Below are 22,517 nucleotides of genomic sequence, written 5' to 3'. Positions count from 1 at the left end.
AATACCATCATTATCCAAAAATGGCGATAAACCAATAAGCTTGCTGTTGCGGGGCACTGAATCGCCCTTCTGTAATGCCCTTATTTCGAGTGAGAATGCGGATTTTTGAACGATTTTCGACAGTTGTGTAGTCGCTCGACATAATTCTTGAGCGGTGAGAGGACCAATCTGTCGTTCTTGCTTAACCCTTCTGGCGTTCTCTATGAAACGTAAAGCATATGCCATAGATCGGATTAAGCGAGTTGCACTGGACATAGTGTAAAAAATGCTCCACTCCTGCGATCTGTTTATTGCAATTAAAGTACCCTTGCGAGCTTCTGGAAGATTTTCCGGTATGGACACGAGAACTGATTCCGCTTTCCAGTCTGCAATTCCACATTTGAGCCACTGCGGCCCATTCCACCAGAGATCTGATTGGATCAATTGAGAAGGTGAGATCCCTCGAGATATTGCGTCAGCAGGATTCTCCTTAGAATTTACATGCCTCCACGATGATGCATCTGTTAGTTCTTGGACTTGTCCGACACGATTTGCCACAAAAGTGTTCCAACGTTTTGCGTCTGCTTGTATCCATCCCAGTGTGATCATGGAATCTGTTCAATAATAAATGTTGTCAAATTTAATGCTAAGAGTCTGTAAAATTCTGTAAGTTAGTTGGGCAAGCAAGTGCGCCGCACAAAGCTCCAATCTTGGAAGAGTGACTGCCTTAGCTGGGGCAACACGTGATTTTGCACAGAGTAGACGTACTTCTTTATGACCATCGGAACCTGTTGTTCTAATGTATACTACGGCTCCGTAAGCATCCATACTAGCATCACAGAATCCATGCATTTCGACAGTGTGAGGCGATGACTGCATTATGACCTTTCTAGGTATTCTTAGCGTGATTAAAAGAGCCAATTGAGCCTCGTAATTGCGCCATCTTGTCTCAATTTCCACAGGTACTGTTTCGTCCCAATCAAGTTTGAGTAACCAAAGCTTCTGTATTAAAATTTTTGCGACTATGATGACTGGTCCGAGCAATCCAAGGGGATCAAAAATTCGAGCAACACTCGATAGAATAGTCCTTTTCGTTACTGTGTTGTAAGGTGTTGATTGCTTCACTTGGTATTGCAAGGTGTCGTTGACCGAATGCCACTGTAATCCCAGAGTTGATAGATGCTCACTCTTGCTTAAGGTTAAGACTGATTGCTCTGATGCTGAATCCGGAATATTCTGAAGCAATTCCTGACAATTCGATGCCCATTTTCTCAATTGGAATCCGCCCTTGGCTAGTATAGCCATCACTTCATCACGGATCTTGAGTGCTAAGTCTAAATCGTTTGCATCAGTTAACAGATCGTCAACATAAAAGTCTGACAATACTGCTGCAGCTCCCAATGGGAAATTTGATCTCTCTATGTGTGCTAATTCTTGCAATGCTCGTATCGATAAGAACGATGCCGATGCGGTGCCATAAGTGACCGTTTTGAGCTCAAATGCCCTTATTTCTTCTTCTGGATTTGTTCTCCAAAGAATACGCTGATATCGAGTTTGAGATTGCTCAACACGAACTTGCCTATACATCTTCTCTATATCGGCCGTCACAACGTATTGCCAACAACGAAATCGGAAAATTATGTCTAAGAGATCTTGCTGCAAAGTTGGCCCTACCATGAGTGCATCATTGAGCGAAATTCCAGTTGTGGTTTTGCAAGATGCATCAAAAACGACACGCAATTTAGTAGTTGAACTCGCTTCTTTAATGACAGTTGTCGATGAGTCATGCTTTCCAACCGATTCCATATGTCCCAATCGTTGGTATTCGTCGAGAAATTCAATGTATTGATTTCGTAACGTTGGATTTTTATTCAGCTTCCGTTCCAACGCGTAAAATCGACGCAATGCTATATCTTTAGATTCACCAAGTTGCTCGATTATATCTCTTCTAAACGGAAGTTGCACGATGAATCGTCCTTCGTCGTCACGACGATGTGTTTCTACAAAGTGCTGTTCACAGAGTTTCTCTTCAGCTGTAAGAGTAATTCGTTTAGGACATTGTTCCTGCTCCCAGAATCTTGTGAGGCTTGCGTCAAGTTGTTGGTTTGTAATGAGGTTGCAATGTGTCGGCATTCGCTTCTGTCTCGTGGATTCACTTGAGCCACCTAATATCCAACCGAAAAGCGTTTTTTGGAGAACTGGACGCTCAGATGTGGCCTTAATTTGTCCGACACACAAACTTTCCCAGAAAATTGTAGCTCCAATAAGCATGTCAATGTCATCTGAAATATGGAATTTGGGATCCGCTAACCTTAGATTTTGCGGAATATCTAAGCTTAATTTGTTGCATGATACCGATGGAAGCCTGTCTGTGATACGCTTCAATATGAGGCAATCCGCTTCCCTGCGAAATGAATAATGTCTTGAATTAATCGTGACCTTTGTGATATTTCGGGCGAGACTCATTGCTTGATTTACTCCCACAATAGGAATGTTTACAGTGTGGCACGGTAATCTCAATTTCTTCGCCAATGTTTCCGTTATCAAATTGGATTGGGAACCAGGATCAAGAAGGGCACGGCATGAATGAGCATTCCCGTCTACGTCTAACACCTGAATGATCGCAGTCGATAGCCATACTTGACCATTGTGGTCCTCAGGACGAATTGCACTCGTGACTATTGAAGATTGAGCTATTGCTTCTCCTTGCTTGGACTCCTTTTGCAATTCGCCTTGATCCTCAGATGATGCGAAATGTAGCAACGTGTTATGCCGCTTACCACAAGTTTTACATCCACGCGAAGAACAATTTTTAGCCTGATGCGATGTGGATCTCAAACAATTCAAACATAATTTGCTGTCTCTAACAGCCTTTGATCTGTCCTGAACGCTCATTTTTAATAACGTGTCACACATGAACAAAATGCTCACCTTTACAAATAGGACATTTTTTGCCTTGGACCGCAGCGTTTGCAGAAACTGATCTCACTTGGCGCTGTTTGCTTGCAGTGACTGACGTGCTTGACGGTAGCGCCTTTCTTTGAATTATTTCTAGCGTATGGCACCTATGTTCCAAAAAGTCTATTAACTCCTGAAGTGTCGGAATGTTCGGTTCCTTCAAACTGTTTTCCCATTCTCGATTAGTAACTACATCGAGTTTACTCGTGATCAAATACACAAGAAGATCATCCCATTCGCCTGTGGAACGACCGAGAGCTCGCAGGGCACGTTTATGTTTTAGAGTACCGTCGATGAGAGATCGTAGAGATGAATGATTTTCCTTTGACACTGTGGGCAACTCAAACATTGCCTTTATATGTTTTTGAACAATTAGTCGTTTATTGTCGTATCTTTGGCGCAGCATCTGCCATGCTTCTAAGTAATTGTCCGCAGAAACCTCTAGAGATTGTATAACATCGGCGGCCTCACCTCGGAGCGATGATCTCAAATAATGGAATTTTTGAATGCTTGGAATGGCTTCCACATCATGTATGAGTGACTGGAAAGTATCGTGGAATGGATACCATTCTTCATATCCTCCTGAAAAAGTCGGCAATTCAATTTTCGGCAATCGCAAATTATTATTAACTTCATGCCGATGCGCTCGCTCATCTTCTCGTGGCGGCGCGACAACTTCGGCGGGTGTGCGAGATAATATAAGTTCGTCAAATCGCGAAATAATATCAAAATATGCATCCTCGAAAAGTTTTCTTTCTTCGTGCATGACCTCCTCATCTGTCGCGAGATCTATCGTTGTTTGGACTTTATCGAACTCATCCCATGTTGCTTCTATCTTTTGTTTACGTTGATGTATTTGTGATAAGATAGCGGTGATTGCATCGTCAGAATCGAGAAATGTGCGAGCTCGCGTGAGAGCACTCTTAATCGCCCCGCGTTTTATTCTAGCCTTCTTTAATTCGGCTTCCGCCATTACAACGAAACAATAGTTTTTTTTTTTGAGATGTAATAAAGACGAGAATATGACGTGACTCACCAGAATGTCCACAAAAAAGAAAAGATGGCCGTCGTATCGTCGTCAAGGACGAGAATATGATGCGACTCACCAATATGTCCGCAAGGAAAAAAATGGCCGTCGACGATCGTCGTTATGCCGTCGAGAATCGTCGATACTTGTGCTGATTCACAATGCTTGTGTTACGTAGCCTTGCTACTCGGTTTGCTGCTGTGGATAATACGTCTGCTGTAACGCCTTGTCACAGATATTCACAGACACGCTCCGTGATTCTCAAGAAGAAAATGCCGTTTGTGTTGATATTTCTGAATATTTGCCAATATTCGTCAAATTATTCGATAATGTATCCGGTACTATCCGGCTCGAAGGACCATGTTCCATGTATGGGTGAAATGGCTGTGTTTACAATAAATCACGAGCCCACTTTCTTGTTTGATATGCATATTTATTTTTAATTAATTAACAAAGAAACAGTCTTGTTTGCTCTACGCCATGAGGCCGACTGACTAGGCGACATAACTGCCACCACGCAGGGGCAGTCAAAAACAAAAGGTAGTGAGCGCGGTCAGTGCTTCGTGCCCCTGATAGTTGATTTTTGATCGGCAGCTAGGCATGAATACTGCATAAGAGAGGATCAAACAATATATACATATAATACATAGATATATTATGATTTTTTCATTATTTACCTATAATTTTATTTACCTATTTAAATAAATGTTTAAAGTTCTATAAAATTGCTGTTTATTGACTCTATAGAAATAAGTCTTTCCTGCACTGTCCAATCCAATAAAGGAGGAGCGACAATTATTTGCTGGCACACAAACTGCATTAATGCTTAAGACGGCCCTAGTTATACATAGTGTTATATAAATATCATCTTGATTATACATACCATAGGATATCTTACGCATCAGAAGTCAACAAGTATATACTTTTTAGTTTTTGTATTCCGTTTTCGTATAAAATTTTATTTGAAAGACTTTTAAAGACAATTTTTCTAGAAAACCATTCGCGAAAGAAAATTAATTGAAGAATCATAATCGCGCTTATACTTGCATGTATTGGCCGATCTTCATTAATTAATATCTCGAAATTTTACGTGGTGGTTTTCAAAATGGTACATGACTTTTTAGTTACTTTATCGAGATCTACTTATGTTTTTTTTTGTGGGAAATTGCACTGACACCCTGTACATATAGTTAAATTTTAGTGAAATGTATATAAGCATATAATTTAATTGGAATAATTAAATTCGAACAAACAATCTCATTAATATCAAGTGTATGATGAGTACGATAATTATTATACAAGATACAAAAGAAGATGCGTAACATCTTTAGAAATTAAGAAATCTTAAGAAATTTGATAATACATATTGCACAAGAGGTACGATAATAAGATAGGATAATTTCCAAATAGAAAAGAGAAATATATATATATTAAAAAAATACATATATAAAAAAAATTACAATTACAGCAAAACCAGTCACTTTGCGACTTTTAGCGTTTTACATTGTGGAGCAAATATACGGTATTGCTAAAGAGCATGATTGCATTTTCCAATTTAATAATGCACAATATACTGAACTGTGTAACTGTCTATGTTTGAAAATTGTGAAAATTTCAGAAAAATTTTTAATCTTGATACTTCACGTGTCTTCAATCGTAATATCTTAGATTAAAGCAAATTATTCTCGCCTTATTTTCTTAAATATATAATAATTATAAGAATTACATAAAAAAATATATTACAATAATTTAAGTATATGATAAAATAATATCAATGTATAAAGTAAGGAAAGAGTGCGATATATTAAGAATCTCAGATTTTAAAATGTAAAATTTAATTTTTGTTTAACTTATTGATATTTCCATTATCTTTATAATTAAAACATAAATAAGAAAATCAGATTTTATCTCAGCTGATTCGATTTTTGTTGACTATTAAAATGTATACTCCTCCGAGCTCGCCTCTCCCTCTTTCTCGCGATCCGATATAAAAATCTCTTTTATGGCTAGATATAAATCTTAAACGATGTCAATCTGATTCGATCGTCGTAGGCGTTCAGTTCGGGATTAGCAGATGAAACGTTGCATCGTTTCAACGATTAGGATTATCTGCGAGGATTTGACTTCGTGAACTCAAATACTGATAGCAGCGTATATCATCGATATTAGTGCAAATGGCAAATTGATACTCGAATATTGGTGATTCGGTCAAGCAGCCTCAAGGGTGCCTGAGATTTCCGCATTGCGGAAAATGTAACTACGTATATAAGCACGATACAAGTGTAAACTATTTTTCTTCAAGTAATAAATATCGCAAGATATTTTTGGTACCATTTTTAGATCGATCACTATTGACATTTCTTCAATAACATGTTTATATAACGTGATAGCTTTATAAGCTCACATATTTTTTCAAATTCGAGATTTTAATTCTTTAATTCTGTTTCCATTTTGGGCAGCACATTTTTATGCATTTTTTAGAAGTTAAATAAGTTCAATTTAAATATATTTAAGAAAAGATTTGCAACGATTATAATATGATTAATATATTAGTGCGCAATATAAATAAATAATTTAACGTGTTCAACGTAATAATCTGCCTTTGTTTTTGTATTACTGCAAAATTTAGTCCGAATATAATACACAATAATACAGTTGTTACGGATGACTATTCGGATAGGAACATATTCGTGATTATTAATTTATTACAATACGGAAACCAGTAAGAAAGGAAAAGCGAAAGCAAGGGGGAGAAAGAGAAATAAAATTTTTTTTTACTTTCTTATATTTCAATGATGTTTCAAAATTTTAATGTATATTCTTTAATATATATTCTGAGATAAAGAAAAATGCACACGAGAGTTTAAATGTATTTATCTGATCTTACTATGCAATAAGGCTGCTAATAAAACAATACTTTAAAAAACTTTCATATTTTCTGCGAAACTTTTTCTATTTAAAAAAGAAGCACCTCTTAGAGTCGAGTTTTCTGTATAATTAATATTGCAGTATATGATCCAAATATATACAGGGTGTTTCCAGTATCTCGCGTGACGGGGATGGTCGTCCCACTGTGACTTGATACTAGGTGCACGGCAAAGCGGTGGGCGAGGTTTACTCACCAACGTAACGCTAAAGCGCCGCGTACCACTAACCTGTTTTGGAGAGCGCCCCACTCGCCGCTTCTCCACGTATCTAGCATCAAGTTAGAGTGGGACGACCTTTTCGCGCTTTTAGTCATGCGCATTGGCCAATCTTTTTTAATTAATATCTTGAAATTTTACGTGGTTTCTTGCAAAAAGATATAGGACTTTTTAATTCAGCTTAGCGAAATCTATTCATAGTTTTACTTTGTTGCGAGATACCGGAAACACCATGTATATGTATGTAACTGTGTAAAATAAATAAACGTAAATATATAATGAACATCTATGTATTAAATTTGTAATATACAGAAAAGTAATACAATATAATATGTAATATAATATAATATTAAAAATATTCATATTATGAATTATATAATATAATATTAATATAAATAATATAATATAATATTTTTATAAAATATTATATAATACAATATTTTTATACAATATTATACAATACAATATTTTTAATATTATATTGTACAATTAATATTAAATTGATTAAATACAATTAATATTTAATTAAATAATTAAACAATTATTAACTTTTGTATGACATTAGTGAATAATTAAGTATATACATTTATAAATATTATCACAATCATTTATGCTGTATTTATAATTTCCAAACACTTAATGTATTAGAAGTCTAGTTATTCAATTGTTAAATAAAGACCGAAAATATTTTGTCTGTTTTTCGATCTCCGACCAGCGTGTTTCTATCTTGTATTCAACATTAGAAATGATTGAATTTTTGAGTTCCTTTTTTACGAACTTTTTTATCTGAAATGGATTGTTTTAATAATTATCATCAATAAATGATTTCCTATTTAATAATTGCACTGTCACACAGTGCGGTGTATCATTATGAGCAGAATTATAGAAAAATATCATATAAAATATATAACAATTATAGTGAAATGTAAATTTTAAAATAAAAATTTAAAAAATGTAGAAATTTGATTTATTTAAAATTTACCTCATCCAACTGTTCCTTAGAATACGCATTGTTAATTATAACAGTTAATGTCACAATATCATCAACTTGCCTGTGAAGAATAAAACAATACATTTATAATTTATTCAATAAATCTTCATGTCTATGTGTGGTATATATTTATTAAATAATATCGTTACTCGTGTCTAATTATTTTGTAATTATTTAATAAACTTGTAAGCATGTATTTAGTGTGCCTCTCAATGACAGAAAGAAAAATATTAGCATTTAAGGCATAAGCTCGCTTCATTAGTTTAAGCTGATGATCAGATAGATTGAGTTCGAATAAAATTTGTGATAATTTTATTTCTAAATAATTGATTATAATTTTAGAATTTTTACTGTAAGCCAGACATTCTAAAATTGTATCATTTCCATTTCTGTAATCATTAAAAACTTTATTCCATGTATCACGATCTGCCGTTTTTAAACCATTGCAATATGTCCACCTCTTCCATCCAGGCAAAATTCTGCAGTCCAGAAAAGAAATAAAAATCTTCTAACAAAATTGTGTTAATAATTTCTTTAGTGTTTTATAAATAATTTTTGACATAAGCGATAACTAATTTCTCAAACATATGAAGAATATAAAAAATATCCCTATAAAAAAAAATCAAACATTATAAGAAGATTTACATGTTTTCTTTAGGATTTGCTAGATGCCATTTCAAATGACGCCTAGACCTTTCTTCGCAAGGATTTTCATTTATAATACATTCCCACTTAGCGAGTTCTTGATTTAAACATTTAGTATGATCGTTAATGGTAATTTCGTCATACAGATTCCAGTATCTAGATGTAAGATTCTGCATAACATCAAACCTTAGCACGCCCTAAAAATTGATAAGTATTATTATATTTAGTTTATTCATTATTTACAAGAACAAATATAATGTATGCGCAAATAAACATTTTTCCTAGATAATTTTCTATTATATTTCTTTAATATTTATGTGACTTTATAACATCAATACCATAATGACTAGATTTACCAATTTCTTATTTGTGTGTGAATAATTGTGTATGTATTTTATCATCTATATAGGTATGGATTTTATATCATCTAATGAATTCTTAACACATATATATCGATATACAAAGTGGTTCATAAGCTAACGCTCGTGAGTGGGTAAAGCGCAATAATAAATATCTAAATATAATAAACTCAACACAAAGGTCCTTTACCATTCTGCAATTTTCGCAATAATTTATTGAAATATTAATTAAAAATGTGTATAAGCGCGCATTTCGCGAGGCTAGATCGTAGAGTATGCGCAGTAGATGTGTCAGCGGCTAGTGTCGCATAGCAATGAAAACACAAGAGTCAAGCTTTACGCACGCGCGATCAAGCTTTACGAAACACTCTGCATATTTTAGTCGGTAAATGTTTACTTTACGTCACATAGCTCGAAAAATTTTTATTTTCACGTATGTTGTAGAGGATACATTCCTAAATAATACACCGTTTGAATTTTGTGGCGCTCTCTCTTCGTTCCTGAGATATGCAATTTTGAAGTTTCATACTTTCATGTCATCTTTTCGTTATATCCTATTTATGTGTTTACATTTTTTGTTTACATTTGCTCAACACGGTTTCATATTATATTTTCTTTGTGTGTTTATATTTTTTTATTTACGTTTACTCGTTGTGACTTCCATGTCACTTCCATGTCGCTAAGCTATAGAAATATCAGAAATGTATGTGTACACACACACACACACACACGCGGGGGGTTCAAGGGGGGCCTTCGGCCCCCCCTCACGCAACCACCCCGTCGGTAGTCAAGGTGGACCTCGCTTTACAACTTACAGCATATGTATATCCATTGTGACTCAACTCTTCGCAATGCGTCCCCTACCGGCGGGGTGGTTGCGAGAGGGGAAGCCGAAGGCCCTCCTTGCACCCTCCCGCGCGCGCGCGCGTGCGTGTGTGTGTGTGTGTGTGCCTATATTTCTTCTTAAACATACATGATGTGGTAAAATTATATTGTATTCTTGAAACTTTTTTTGTTAATAACTATTTAATAAATAACAATAAGCGGCTAAAACCTTCTAAAAGTTATTCAGAAAGATGACCTCAGATGTAAACAGAAAAATATAAACATATTTAGAAAGTAACGAAAAGATGATACAAATAAGTATAAAATTTTAAAATTGCATATCTCAAGAACGAAGAGAAAGCGCCACAAAATTCAAACGATGTATTACTTAGGAATGTATCCTCTACAACATATGTGAAAATAAAAATTTTTCGATCTGTGTGACATAAAGTAAACATTTACCTTTTAGTCTATACATATTAATGTATCGATGATTTTAATGTATAATCAGGTATTTTCTTAATTTAATCTAAATTTTCTTAATTTAAATCTGTGGCATATCAATATAGATTTTAAGTGTTTGAAATTTTAAATCAATTAATTTCTTTTATAAAACGAGCATTTACAAGTGGACTATTATGTGTTAAATTATTAAGTGTTATATAATGTAACACAATTATGTTAAAATTATAACTCAATTTCTCGCAAAATATTTGTACATTTTTAACATCGTAAGCATTCTAATACTATGGAAGAAAGTTAATATAAGAAAGATAATTCTTACTGTGTTATAATTTCCTAAAGCACTCATTATTAATTACATAATTGATCATTAGTTAGCATATAAATTCTAAAGTTATTATTAGAGGAAAATAACTTTATGAAAAATTCAAAATTTATGAAATGTGATTATATTAAATGTAAAGAAAAAACATATGTAAGCGCCTTTTTTGAATTTAAATTTCTGACTTTTGAAAAAAAAAATAAATAATGTATTATTAATTATATATATATATATATATATATATATATATATATATATATATATATATATATATATATACAGGGTGTCCTAGACCACCCGTACACCCCTTTTCTTTCAAAAACTAAGCATTTTAGAGAAAAACGTTTTCGACCAAAATTGTATAGTTTTGAGGGCAACATAAGATGGTGTCATTGGTTTGACCTTGGATGGCATCGTTAAGGTGAGGTCAAGGACACCTTTAATTTCTTAAATGGAACCACCTATTTTTTATTGCATATTCTTGTAGCTTATCTCGAGAGCTTTCCAAAACACTATAATAAAGTATTTTTTCATCAAGTATTTTTCGAGTTATAAGGCTTGAAATAATTTCTTAATTTTACATAAACCATAAAATATCTAGTAAAATATTCATTTTTCGATTATCTTACCTTAATACTTTTATGTACAAAATAATGAGAGGAATCAATTGGTGTAAAGAAAACACAAAATTGTTTCGTAAAGAAAAATGTAATTTGCAATTAACAATTACATTTTTCTTTTCGAAACAATTATGTGTTTTCTTTACACCAATCAATTCCTCTCATTATTTTGTACATAAAAGTATTAAGGTAAGATAATCGAAAAATGAATATTTTACTAGATATTTTATGGCTTATGTAAAATTAAGAAATTATTTCAAGCCTCATAACTCGAAAAGTACTTGATGAAAAAATACTTTATTATAGTGTTTTGGAAAGCTCTCGACATAAGCTATAAAAATATGTAATAAAAAATAGGTGGTTCCATTTAAGAAATTAAAGGTGTCCTTGACCTCACCTTAACGATGCCATCCAAGGTCAAACCAATGACACCATCTTATGTTCTCCTCAAAACCATACAATTTTTGTCGAAAACGTTTTTTTCTAAAATGCTTAGTTTTTGAAAGAAAAAGGGTGTACGGGTGGTCTAGGACACCCTGTATATATATAAACAGTTTATTATAAAATACCATCCAATATACCAAATATTTAAGCATAATATAACGATTTTGTATCATAATAATAAATTTTTTAAAAATAGATATATGTAGTATGCTGAACAAAAAAATTAATTATACATTACTATTTATTTTTTTTGTTTCAAAAGTCAGAAATTTAAATTCAAATATATATATATTATATACCCAAATATATATATATATATATATACCCTGTATGTATATATATACCTTGAATTCAGGATAAAAATCCAAGAATGGGAAGATATTCGACAAAAATTCAAATGCTTTGAACATAGGATACCATGCTATATAATCTTCTTCCTGTGCCAAATAAGAAGCGAGTTCCCAAAATACGAAGAATTCAAGTTTCTTCTCTATCGCAAAATGAAACGCATCATTGATGATTTGCGCGCGATTGAGAACATGTATATTACTATATTTTTCAGAATTTAAGTATTGTGCAATTTTTCGCCAGTTCGCAATATCATAATTGACGCGATAGTATCCTGTTATAAAATAAATTACTTTTGTCGATTATTAAATACTTTGAAATGATATATATTGATTAAACATATTTCGAGATGTTAAAGATATTTCGATATTAAATATATTATTATTATTAGAGAAGTTTGTATCTTCCGTTTTTATTATTTAACATGAAGGCTGTATCAGCAATTCTACATATTACAGCAAGAAATGAAAATTTCAAATATATCGTTAAAATTTCAATATTCTTGTAATATTATTCGTAATATCTTATATTATACAGGGTGTCAGGAAATTTTCGCCCTCACGTGCGTACACATTCTCATACACACACTGATTTTTACAGTCATCGCGTATAGCAATCAGCTGATCGCGGCGAGCGCTCCACGTATCGCGCCGTCCCTGCCTACCTCTTGTACTCGTTCCGTAAGTAGTTAACTATTTTCCTTTATAGTTTGAAAACTAAGCTCCGAGCAAAATTTTACAAGAGGAAAAATCGTCTTAGAATTCATTCAAGAAATTGATATTTTAAAGACAAACGTTTGTTCAGAATCACCCTGTATATATATGTACTAAAATATATATACTTGAAATATATATATATAAATAAACAATAAAGATATAAATATTTCTTATTCAATATTTACCAGCTTGTTGTAAATTGAAAATAAACCATTCATTTTCTTCAAGATTGATATGCACTTTTGACTGCAATGGTGTTAACCAAAAATTCGTCCAAGTTACGGTAAAATCAAGTTTCGACTCCGTAGTATAAGTAACAGGAATATGATATTGTTCCTCATCTGATTTGTTGTAAAATTGTACCGATACGTATACAGTAGAATATTTTCGCGTCACCACCAACTCGAAAGAACATCTCTGCATTATCCACAATTCTATTGTGTTTTTTATATTAAAATCATATTCGGGATTCGATTCAATCATCTTAGATGTCATGGCGTACCATAAATGATCGGAAGTTGTTGCTTCAGGCTTACGGAATCTATAAAATTTAACAATATGATCGTTTTAACACTACAGGGCGATCCTGAAAAACGATCCGTCTATAAAATGACATATTCCTGACAGCATTCTAAGACAATTTTTCCTTTACCAAAATTTGATTTGAAGCGTAGTTTTTGAATTATGAGCAAAAATAGTTAGTAAATCACGCGTCGGGTACAGAAGGCAGGCAGGAGCGGCGCGGCGTGCCGCGAGCGCGGGCGCAGCTGACCGCCCGACGGGTGATTATCACCGCATGAGTCGCTAACTATTTTATCTTATAACATAAAATTATGCTTTAAATAAAATTTTGGTAAAGAAGAAAATGTCTTAGAATTACGTCAGAAATACGTGTTGCTTAAAATAACGTTATTTTAATAATGAAAAGTTGTTCCGGATCGCCGGCCGTCCGACGTTGCAATCAGCTGATTGCTACACGCGATGTGTGTATGGCGGAGTGTGTGCGTAAGAGAGAGAGAGAAAGAGAGAGAAAGAGGGAGAGAGGGAGGGTAGGAGGGACAGACATTCATACACACGCACGCACTTTTTTTCTCGCTCTCTTTCTCTCTTTTACGCAACACTCATACACTCTCTCATTCAGTCTCTCACTCACACTCTCTCGATCACTCACTCACTCACTCACCTGCTTACTCACTTGCTCATTCACCTTGTAGCAGCGTAGCGAATCTTCATGCTATGTATTGTTGTATCTGCTGCACGGTTATGATTGCTAGAGATGCGCGACACATTGAAATTTTTTCGATTATTAGTCTCACACTCGATTGACACAATACAGATTACGCGATAACGAGTTTACTGTTTATTCACTCACTATTGATTTATCGATACCAAAAATTACTTTCAAAGAAACGCGAATGCAAACAGCACATGACTCGACGCGAAGCGACGGACCGCGGAGACTGCGCGACCACAAGAGTTATGTTGCCAGAAACGCGACACGCGACATCTAACAAACGACTTGCGCGTGGCGCGTGATTGACGCGAGATAAGACGAACGATCGGCTAAAACCTTCGCATTGCGAATGCGGTAGAAAACATGAAACGTATAATGACATACTTAAAAAATTAATTATTTATAATAAATAATTATTATAATAAATAATTAATTTTTTAAGTATGTCATTATACGTTTCATGTTTTCTACCGCATTCGCAATGCGAAGGTTTTAGCCGATCGTTCGTCTTATCTCGCGTCAATCACGCGCCACGCGCAAGTCGTTTGTTAGATGTCGCGTGTCGCGTTTCTGGCAACATAACTCTTGTGGTCGCGCAGTCTCCGCGGTCCGTCGCTTCGCGTCGAGTCATGTGCTGTTTGCATTCGCGTTTCTTTGAAAGTAATTTTTGGTATCGATAAATCAATAGTGAGTGAATAAACAGTAAACTCGTTATCGCGTAATCTGTATTGTGTCAATCGAGTGTGAGACTAATAATCGAAAAAATTTCAATGTGTCGCGCATCTCTAGCAATCATAACCGTGCAGCAGATACAACAATACATAGCATGAAGATTCGCTACGCTGCTACAAGGTGAATGAGCAAGTGAGTAAGCAGGTGAGTGAGTGAGTGAGTGATCGAGAGAGTGTGAGTGAGAGACTGAATGAGAGAGTGTATGAGTGTTGCGTAAAAGAGAGAAAGAGAGCGAGAAAAAAAGTGCGTGCGTGTGTATGAATGTCTGTCCCTCCTACCCTCCCTCTCTCCCTCTTTCTCTCTCTTTCTCTCTCTCTCTTACGCACACACTCCGCCATACACACATCGCGTGTAGCAATCAGCTGATTGCAACGTCGGACGGCCGGCGATCCGGAACAACTTTTCATTATTAAAATAACGTTATTTTAAGCAACACGTATTTCTGACGTAATTCTAAGACATTTTCTTCTTTACCAAAATTTTATTTAAAGCATAATTTTATGTTATAAGATAAAATAGTTAGCGACTCATGCGGTGATAATCACCCGTCGGGCGGTCAGCTGCGCCCGCGCTCGCGGCACGCCGCGCCGCTCCTGCCTGCCTTCTGTACCCCACGCGTGATTTACTAACTATTTTTGCTCATAATTCAAAAACTACGCTTCAAATCAAATTTTGGTAAAGGAAAAATTGTCTTAGAATGGTGTCAGGAATATGTCATTTTATAGACGGATCGTTTTTCAGGATCGCCCTGTATATTAAAGCTGATAAATATTTAAGAAAATCATAATTTACAAAATTTAATATCGTATTTTAATCTACTGTATAATGTAACTACAGAGATAGAAATTTATGAATTTCAATATAATTGTATATATATATACAGGGTGTCATGAAAGTGAGTATGACTTTAAAAAATTAAGGTAGATTGGCTCTAAAATTAGAAGAAAAGTCTTGTACAGTTATGCAATATTCGCAATAATTAACGAGAAATAAATTTAAAAAAATCGGCCAATGCGCGTGGCCAGGAGCGATGAGCGTGTAAGCGCGCGGCAAAGGCTTTTCCCCTCTCCAATCACCGTTTCACCGCGCGCCGTCATTATGTTACAGTGAGACTGCCTTCACCGCCACACACTTCTAGCCACGCGCATTGGCCGATCTTCTTTAATTTATTTCTCGTTAATTATTGCGAATATTGCATAACTGTACAAGACTTTTCTTCTAATTTTGAGCCAATCTACCTTAATTTTTTAAAGTCATGTTCACTTTCATGACACCCTGTATATATATACAGGGTGACCCATTTTAACTTAGGCAGCCAAATAACTCGAAAAATAAGCAAGATAGAGAAAAATGTTTTAGACAAAAGTTGTATGGTTTCGAGGGGGCCATAAGATGGTATCATTGGTTTGACCTTGAAGAGTCATTTGAAGGTCACGTGAAGGTCACTTCAATTTTTTTAAATGGAATACCCTATATATTTTTGTACATTCTTGTAGCTTATTTCGAGAGCTTTCCAAAACACTATAATTAAGTACCTTTCCGTTAAGTACTTTTTGAGTTATGATGCTTGAAATAATTTCTTAATTTTACATAAACCGTAAAATATCTTGTAAAATATTCATTTTTCGATTATCTTACCTTAATACTTTTATGTACAAAATAATGAGAGGAATCAATTGGTGTAAAGAAAACACATAGTTGTTTTTAAGAAAAAATATGGAATTGTTAATTGCAAATTACATATTTTTTCTTCGAAACAACTATGTGTTTTCTTTACACCAATTGATTCCTCTCATTATTTTGTACATAAAACTATTAAGGTAAGGTAATCGAAAAATGAATATTTTACAAGATATTTTACGGTTTATGTAAAATTAAGAAATTATTTCAAGCCTCATAACTCAAAAAGTACTTAACGAAAATGTACTTAATTATAGTGTTTTGGAAAGCTCTCGAGATGAGCTACAAGAATGTACAAAAATATATAGGATGTTCCATTTAAAAAAATTGAAGTGACCTTCACGTGACCTTCAAATGACTCTTCAAGGTCAAACCAATGATACCATCTTATGGCCCCCTCGAAACCATACAACTTTTGTCTAAAACATTTTTCTCTATCTTGCTTATTTTTCGAGTTATTTGGCTGCCTAAGTTAAAATGGGTCACCCTGTATATATATATATATATATATATATATATATATATATATATATATATATAATATACACGATTGATTCGTGGATTTTATGTTATAAAAATATAATAAAATATATATATATATATATTATTTTTAAAACATATACAAAAATAATAAAAACATATATACATATATGTAATATATATTTTTTAGTACATATTTTTAATAAAAATATTTTATTTATATTTTATGTACATATTTTTATTTAATATATATTAATATATATTTTATTAATAATTATGTTAGCATTTGTCGTGACTGAATAAATAATAAATTAATTTTTATATTTCAAAGATTTTAGAGTGTTTATATTCTATGTTTGTAAAACTAGATTCTCGAAATTATTCAATTTGAATTGTTTGTTATTTAAAAAATATGAATATCTATCATATATTTATTAGAAAAAACTCAAGTTGAAATTCACAATCTCGACAAAAATTCATAAATATAAAATAACAGTATAAATTTGAGATTTCAAATATCTATGTTTTGTAAACATTACAATAGGATAAATATCTTATTAAATTTATTATATATTTCGATTTCCTTTTCCTCTATGATGTATATTATTATATTACAATACATTATACTTACTGATTGTTCAAATATTTCTTAAATCCCTTTAAAAATATATCAAGTGGCAATGTTCGTTCTAACATGCGCCATATAATGGATCCTATAATGTTTAAAAGAAAAAAAATTTAATATATTTAAAATCCCTTTACTGAAATGCGCAATAAAGGTTTGTGAATATATTTGTAAATAATAAAACTAAATATATCACACAAAATTTGTGTAATTAAATCAAAGTAAGCAGCTATAAAAAATTGTTAAATACATTTCAACGAAATAATTTATAATAATAGATAAATACTGAATGATGAAATATTTGTTAAAAATTAATTTTTTTTTAAGCAATTATAAGAAATCGTTTTATATTTTATTATGATTTTTCGAAGTCTTAGATAAACATATATAGTTGTAATTTACAAAATTATGCATTATAAAATTATATAAAAGTTATATAAAAATTAAATTTTAGTTAGATATTTTTCTTATTATTGTTTTTGCTAATATTGAAATAAAATCTATTAAAAATAATTAAATTAAATCTTACAAATGAAGAGCCTCGTACGGTTCTTGTGGAAATTGAATTTCGATGAAATTTGCTGAAACTTTGGAAATAAATAGTTTATCTGAAAACGCCATAAAAGTTAAACAAATGTCAAAATATAAATGCGATATTGGTTGATGAAGTCATTTCGTCGCTACAAGTCAATTTAATCAAATATCGAAATAAGGCGATATTAAGCAAAAGTAAATAATATATTATCATGACACAGTTCATTTTTATTAATACATTTTACTTATATATATATTTACATGGAAAAAATGTGTGTGTCGCTGCATCGCCGCTGTTGTCGCCATGCTATTTGATATTTGATAAAATATAATTAGTTAAAAAAAGTATAATAATATGGATTTTTCCTAAGTCACCTCCTTCGGATGAAGGAAGGGTACAACTTCCCTAATTCCTTCAAAAGACTATCCCCTCAAAATAATTGAACACTTATTTCATGATTTTTCGTAATTTTTGAACCCTTTATGAAATATAGTGGATGGGAACTTTATGAACACTCTATATATACATGCATGTATATTTTTTCCACATAAATATATTACCTATATATATTAATACAAATGATAAACTGTGCGTGATTCTACTCAATAATGTATTATTTATTTTCCTCAGTAGTAATGAAATAATGCTTTATTTCGACATTTGAACGCTTGTAGTGACGAAACGGCTCCATCAAACGATATCACGCTTATTGTGACTTTTGATTTGCCACATAAACTATTTATTTCCCGAGTTTCTGCAAATTTCACCAAACTTCAAAATTCAATTTCCATAAGAATCATACAGAGTCTTTTGTTTATAAATGACTTTTCTCATTTTCTATGAAATTAACATTCAGAAATTTATAATTATTTAATTGTTTAATTATGCAATGTTATACGCATACCTTTGATTTGAGAAAGAGAAGACTGTAAATAATTTTTAGGATAACTATTATATTCTATGGTAGAATTTATAACAACATAAGTATTTAAATAGAGTAATTCGTGCTGAACTTGAACTACAAACAGATCCATCATTCGGGAATTTGGCAGAGCCTAAAATCAATTCGATATAATCATAATTAATCATAAATAATCAAAAAGAAAGTTGCATTTAGATATGCAGTTTTTGGTACATATCAAAAACTGCATATCTACCATGGTAGATATCAAAACTGGCATTATTATATGCTACTGTTAAGAATAAAGTTTTTATGTGTGTTTGAGTGCATAAATATATTTTTCTGCGATTTTAATATATAATTACATATTTTTAGTTCTTATTAAATATCATTTACTGGATTTCTAGAAATTTAAAAGACTTGGATTCTTATCATTTCTTATAATTAAGAAATAAAACAGAATATTTGCACAAATATTTAACAATTATCTACATTGCTAAACAATTAATTATTTGACTGCGTATTCAAATAGCGTTAATAATAAAATAACCTTGTCGATGATGTATGCTTGATAAAATATATTAAATCCTTCGTTTAACCATTTATGACGCCTTAAGTAAGTTGGTCTGAACAGATTTCTAATATATTTTTGTATCAACCCACGTGCAATTAAGCGCGCAATTATCGTTTTGAATGCGACAGGATCTAATTCTTCATTATAAGTGATATCTGCTTCTCTAAAAATAATTATACTTATATGTATGAAATATTTTGGATATTAATATAACCTCTTATGTAAATAGATTATAATATGATAGGTAATTAAAATAGTTAATATATCTATTTTCAATTATATATATTACCGATAAAAAATGAAACCCAAAGTTTGTTCGATTTCTTTTTGTAAATCCGGGATTGCGACATGATCCACTTTGCTCTCAAATAAAACAGAGATGTCCTCAAGTACTGTTCCCAAAATATTCCATTTACGCATATATACACTAACGGAAATAATAACAGTTTTCGCAAATTCTAGATGCGGTTCCGATTGTGGTCTGAACCATATGGATGAACGAATTGATTCATCATCCGAGAGGATGATCTCATGAAAACCGGATACCAGAAATGCTACACTATCTATGGAGATCAAAGGAGTCTCGTGAAAGTATGTCCATATCATATTATCGTTCGTCAATTCAGTATCTCGTATCGGCATATTTGACAAAGCTTTGTATTTTGGATGATGCATTATGGAAATAATAAAAGTAATTCTTAATTCTGGCTTGTCCCAATATGGAAATATTTGCTGTTTTTTCCTTTGATAGCTGTTTCTTCGCTGGCTAACTGTTGCGATTAACCACCTACCGTATTTTAATGATATATTTTAGATAATGACTAATTTTAGATAAATTGTAAGCGTAGAATGCACAAATGTAGAATTTGATATTTCATATATTCTTCTACTTACTCTATTTCTCCATCTTTATTTATGTACGGAGTTCCGAAAGACTCTCTTGCGATATTAATTGGGATTATAAAGTCTATATACAGATCGTACAGTCCACACAACAAGACATCACCGAAATCGAGCAAAACAGTATTGTTTTCACCACGACTTATGTTTTTTGTTTCATAAATCCTACTATTAATTTTCCTTAATGTCGATTCTATTATACGCATTGAATCCGGTGCATAAATACTTATGTATTGTTTTGCATAAGAAATATTTAAAGTGATTTTGCATTCGCTATAGAGATAATCATTGTGTAACATTAACTTCATATGATAATGTAACGGAAATATATAATCTGTTATATTGCGTGATTTGTTGTTCAACACACTGCGCATGATTTCCGATTCTTCATCGATTTCTACCCCTTTGATTTTTGATTCTTCATCATCCATAGAACTCGCTACTGCCATTATGGTTATGTATATTATACTACTACTTAATAATAGTTTTAAGAATGTCATGTTAAATTGTTCGTTCGGATATCTATAAAAAACGTTCCTGCGTTAAAAAACAAGGTGTTTACAAAGAGTATGCAATTCAATCGACTTTTGTGTGAAAAAAACGTTTAAAAGAATTTACTAACGTTTCATAAGAAAATACGATTAATTTAAAAAGAAATTAAAATAATACAGTTTAATAAATAAAGGATTAATTAGAAAAGATAAATATAAAAATTATTAAAACGACATATGAAATATTTTTTTCGGATTTGAATATTAGAAGACAAAAAAACGTATTTAGATAATTCCAATAGGACAAGCACAATAAACATAACTCTTATTTATCTCAATTTAGATATCTTTAAGATTTTTTCTAGTGCAATTATTTCAGTGTATATATATATATATATATGTATATATATATACATATATATATAATATAATATAAGCATTAAAATGTATGAGAAATGAAGGTATATTCTGAACAACGCGATTTTATACATGATATGGACTGTATGTTTACTAACATGTTATTTTCAAGATTAATCTGTTTCTTAAGTAAGAAATGTATTAAAGACATATAAACACTGAACGGAAATCAAATATCATCAAATATTTGAAATTTTGATAATATAACGAATTGTATCAAACATTCGAACAAAATTCTAAAAACAATTATGTTAATATTTTTATAACACATCTTTTTGAATAAAATGTTAATTTTTTATTATTTGTTGTTTATTCGTTCATTACACATTCAAATTAACATATCCTACTGGTCCTAGACGTTCATTATAAAAAATATTTTATAAACAAAACACAGGTAATATTAAACGTTTTTAAGATAGATAATTTTATAGCTATAGCTTAGATAATTAGATAATATTTTATAGCTTAGGTAAAATTTTATAGCAATAATATAAAGTTACATAATAATTTTATAATGTCAAAAGGAATTTTTGCTTATAGATTTTACACTTTCTATATATCAAAATAGTCGAAACATGCTATCACAGTACAAACGTAAATGTCTTTATTTTTTTAACTATAATATATGTAAAAGATAAAAAACAATACTTACAATAAAAGGAGTCAGTCAATTTAAAAATTAAAGAAAAATGTATTTTATAAAATAAAAGCGTTGCCTGTTACTCCATACATTTTTGCACATTTAAAGAAAGAAAGATAAATATTTTATTATATATTTAATGCCTTATCCTATTAGTTGAAACAGCCAGGTTTAATACGATATTTAACACCAAAATCATTCAATCGCGAACTTATCGTTTCAAGAGGCTATCATAAACTGATGGCTCTGTTGGCATACCTAACAGTATATAAAAGGTTATACGCAGGGCCGTCTTAATTGCGTGTGCAAAGTGTGCCTTGCATACGGGCGGCAAAATATATGGGGCGGCAAATTTTGGTTAACAATGTAATTCATTATAAAAGGAAAAGCTCTCTCTCTCTCTCTCGACACACACACACACACACATATGTATATATATATATTTTTTCTACACTATTATAGACATTGC

At 32.0% G+C, this 22,517-nt stretch overlaps 3 protein-coding genes across 6 annotated transcripts in view; all 3 read right to left on the bottom strand.

Annotated features, from left to right (window-relative positions):
* Window positions 1-721, bottom strand: part of LOC145974623 (uncharacterized) — a 2,377-nt gene extending 1,656 nt beyond the window's left edge. Inside the window, exon 1 of the mRNA XM_083104585.1 lies at window positions 1-721. This exon is cut by the window's left edge and continues 1,134 nt beyond it. Within this exon, the coding sequence (XP_082960711.1) occupies window positions 1-588 (588 nt within the window). The 5' untranslated portion in view covers window positions 589-721.
* Window positions 598-2,881, bottom strand: LOC145974622 (uncharacterized). The gene has a single exon (XM_083104584.1). It carries the CDS (start codon window positions 2,872-2,874, stop codon window positions 598-600), a length of 2,277 nt encoding a protein of 758 aa, XP_082960710.1. The 5' UTR covers window positions 2,875-2,881.
* A 4,844-nt stretch (window positions 2,882-7,725) lies between these two features.
* On the bottom strand, window positions 7,726-22,213 carry LOC145975240 (aminopeptidase N-like). 4 transcript variants are annotated; one of them, XM_083105580.1, is made up of 11 exons: window positions 22,061-22,213; window positions 20,495-21,022; window positions 19,890-20,387; window positions 19,577-19,763; window positions 19,030-19,180; window positions 17,597-17,678; window positions 13,025-13,380; window positions 12,120-12,397; window positions 8,744-8,940; window positions 8,090-8,159; window positions 7,726-7,893 (listed from the first exon to the last, which is right to left on the bottom strand). In XM_083105580.1, the coding sequence occupies exons 2-11, from the start codon at window positions 20,998-21,000 to the stop codon at window positions 7,768-7,770; spliced, it is 2,451 nt and encodes an 816-aa protein (XP_082961706.1). In that variant the 5' UTR covers window positions 21,001-21,022; window positions 22,061-22,213; the 3' UTR covers window positions 7,726-7,767. The 4 variants fall into 4 exon arrangements, with proteins under 4 accessions (XP_082961706.1, XP_082961708.1, XP_082961705.1 ...); XM_083105582.1 differs by lacking the exon at window positions 22,061-22,213 and adding an exon at window positions 8,248-8,577 and having other exon boundaries at window positions 20,495-21,023; XM_083105579.1 differs by lacking the exons at window positions 7,726-7,893; window positions 8,090-8,159 and adding an exon at window positions 8,189-8,577.
* Between the last annotated feature and the right edge of the window lie 304 nt (window positions 22,214-22,517).

The sequence above is a fragment of the Camponotus vicinus genome, unplaced genomic scaffold (assembly GCF_025532165.1).
Source record: "Camponotus vicinus isolate PSW18456_S1 unplaced genomic scaffold, iyCamVici1.0 SCAF_7, whole genome shotgun sequence".
Lineage (NCBI taxonomy): Eukaryota > Metazoa > Arthropoda > Insecta > Hymenoptera > Formicidae > Camponotus > Camponotus vicinus.
This window is presented reverse-complemented; position numbering and strand designations above follow the sequence as displayed.

Bases quoted from the DNA above. Each gene is read 5' to 3' on its own strand.
- LOC145974622 (XM_083104584.1), bottom strand. From the start codon at position 2,874: ATGAGCGTTCAGGACAGATCAAAGGCTGTTAGAGACAGCAAATTATGT.
- LOC145975240 (XM_083105582.1), bottom strand. From the start codon at position 21,000: ATGACATTCTTAAAACTATTATTAAGTAGTAGTATAATATACATAACC. The intron at 20,388-20,494 runs GTAAGTAGAAGA...AAAATACGGTAG, and splicing joins AATAAAGATGGAGAAATAGA to GTGGTTAATCGCAACAGTTA. The intron at 7,894-8,089 runs GTAAATTTTAAA...AATCCATTTCAG, and splicing joins CTAAGGAACAGTTGGATGAG to ATAAAAAAGTTCGTAAAAAA.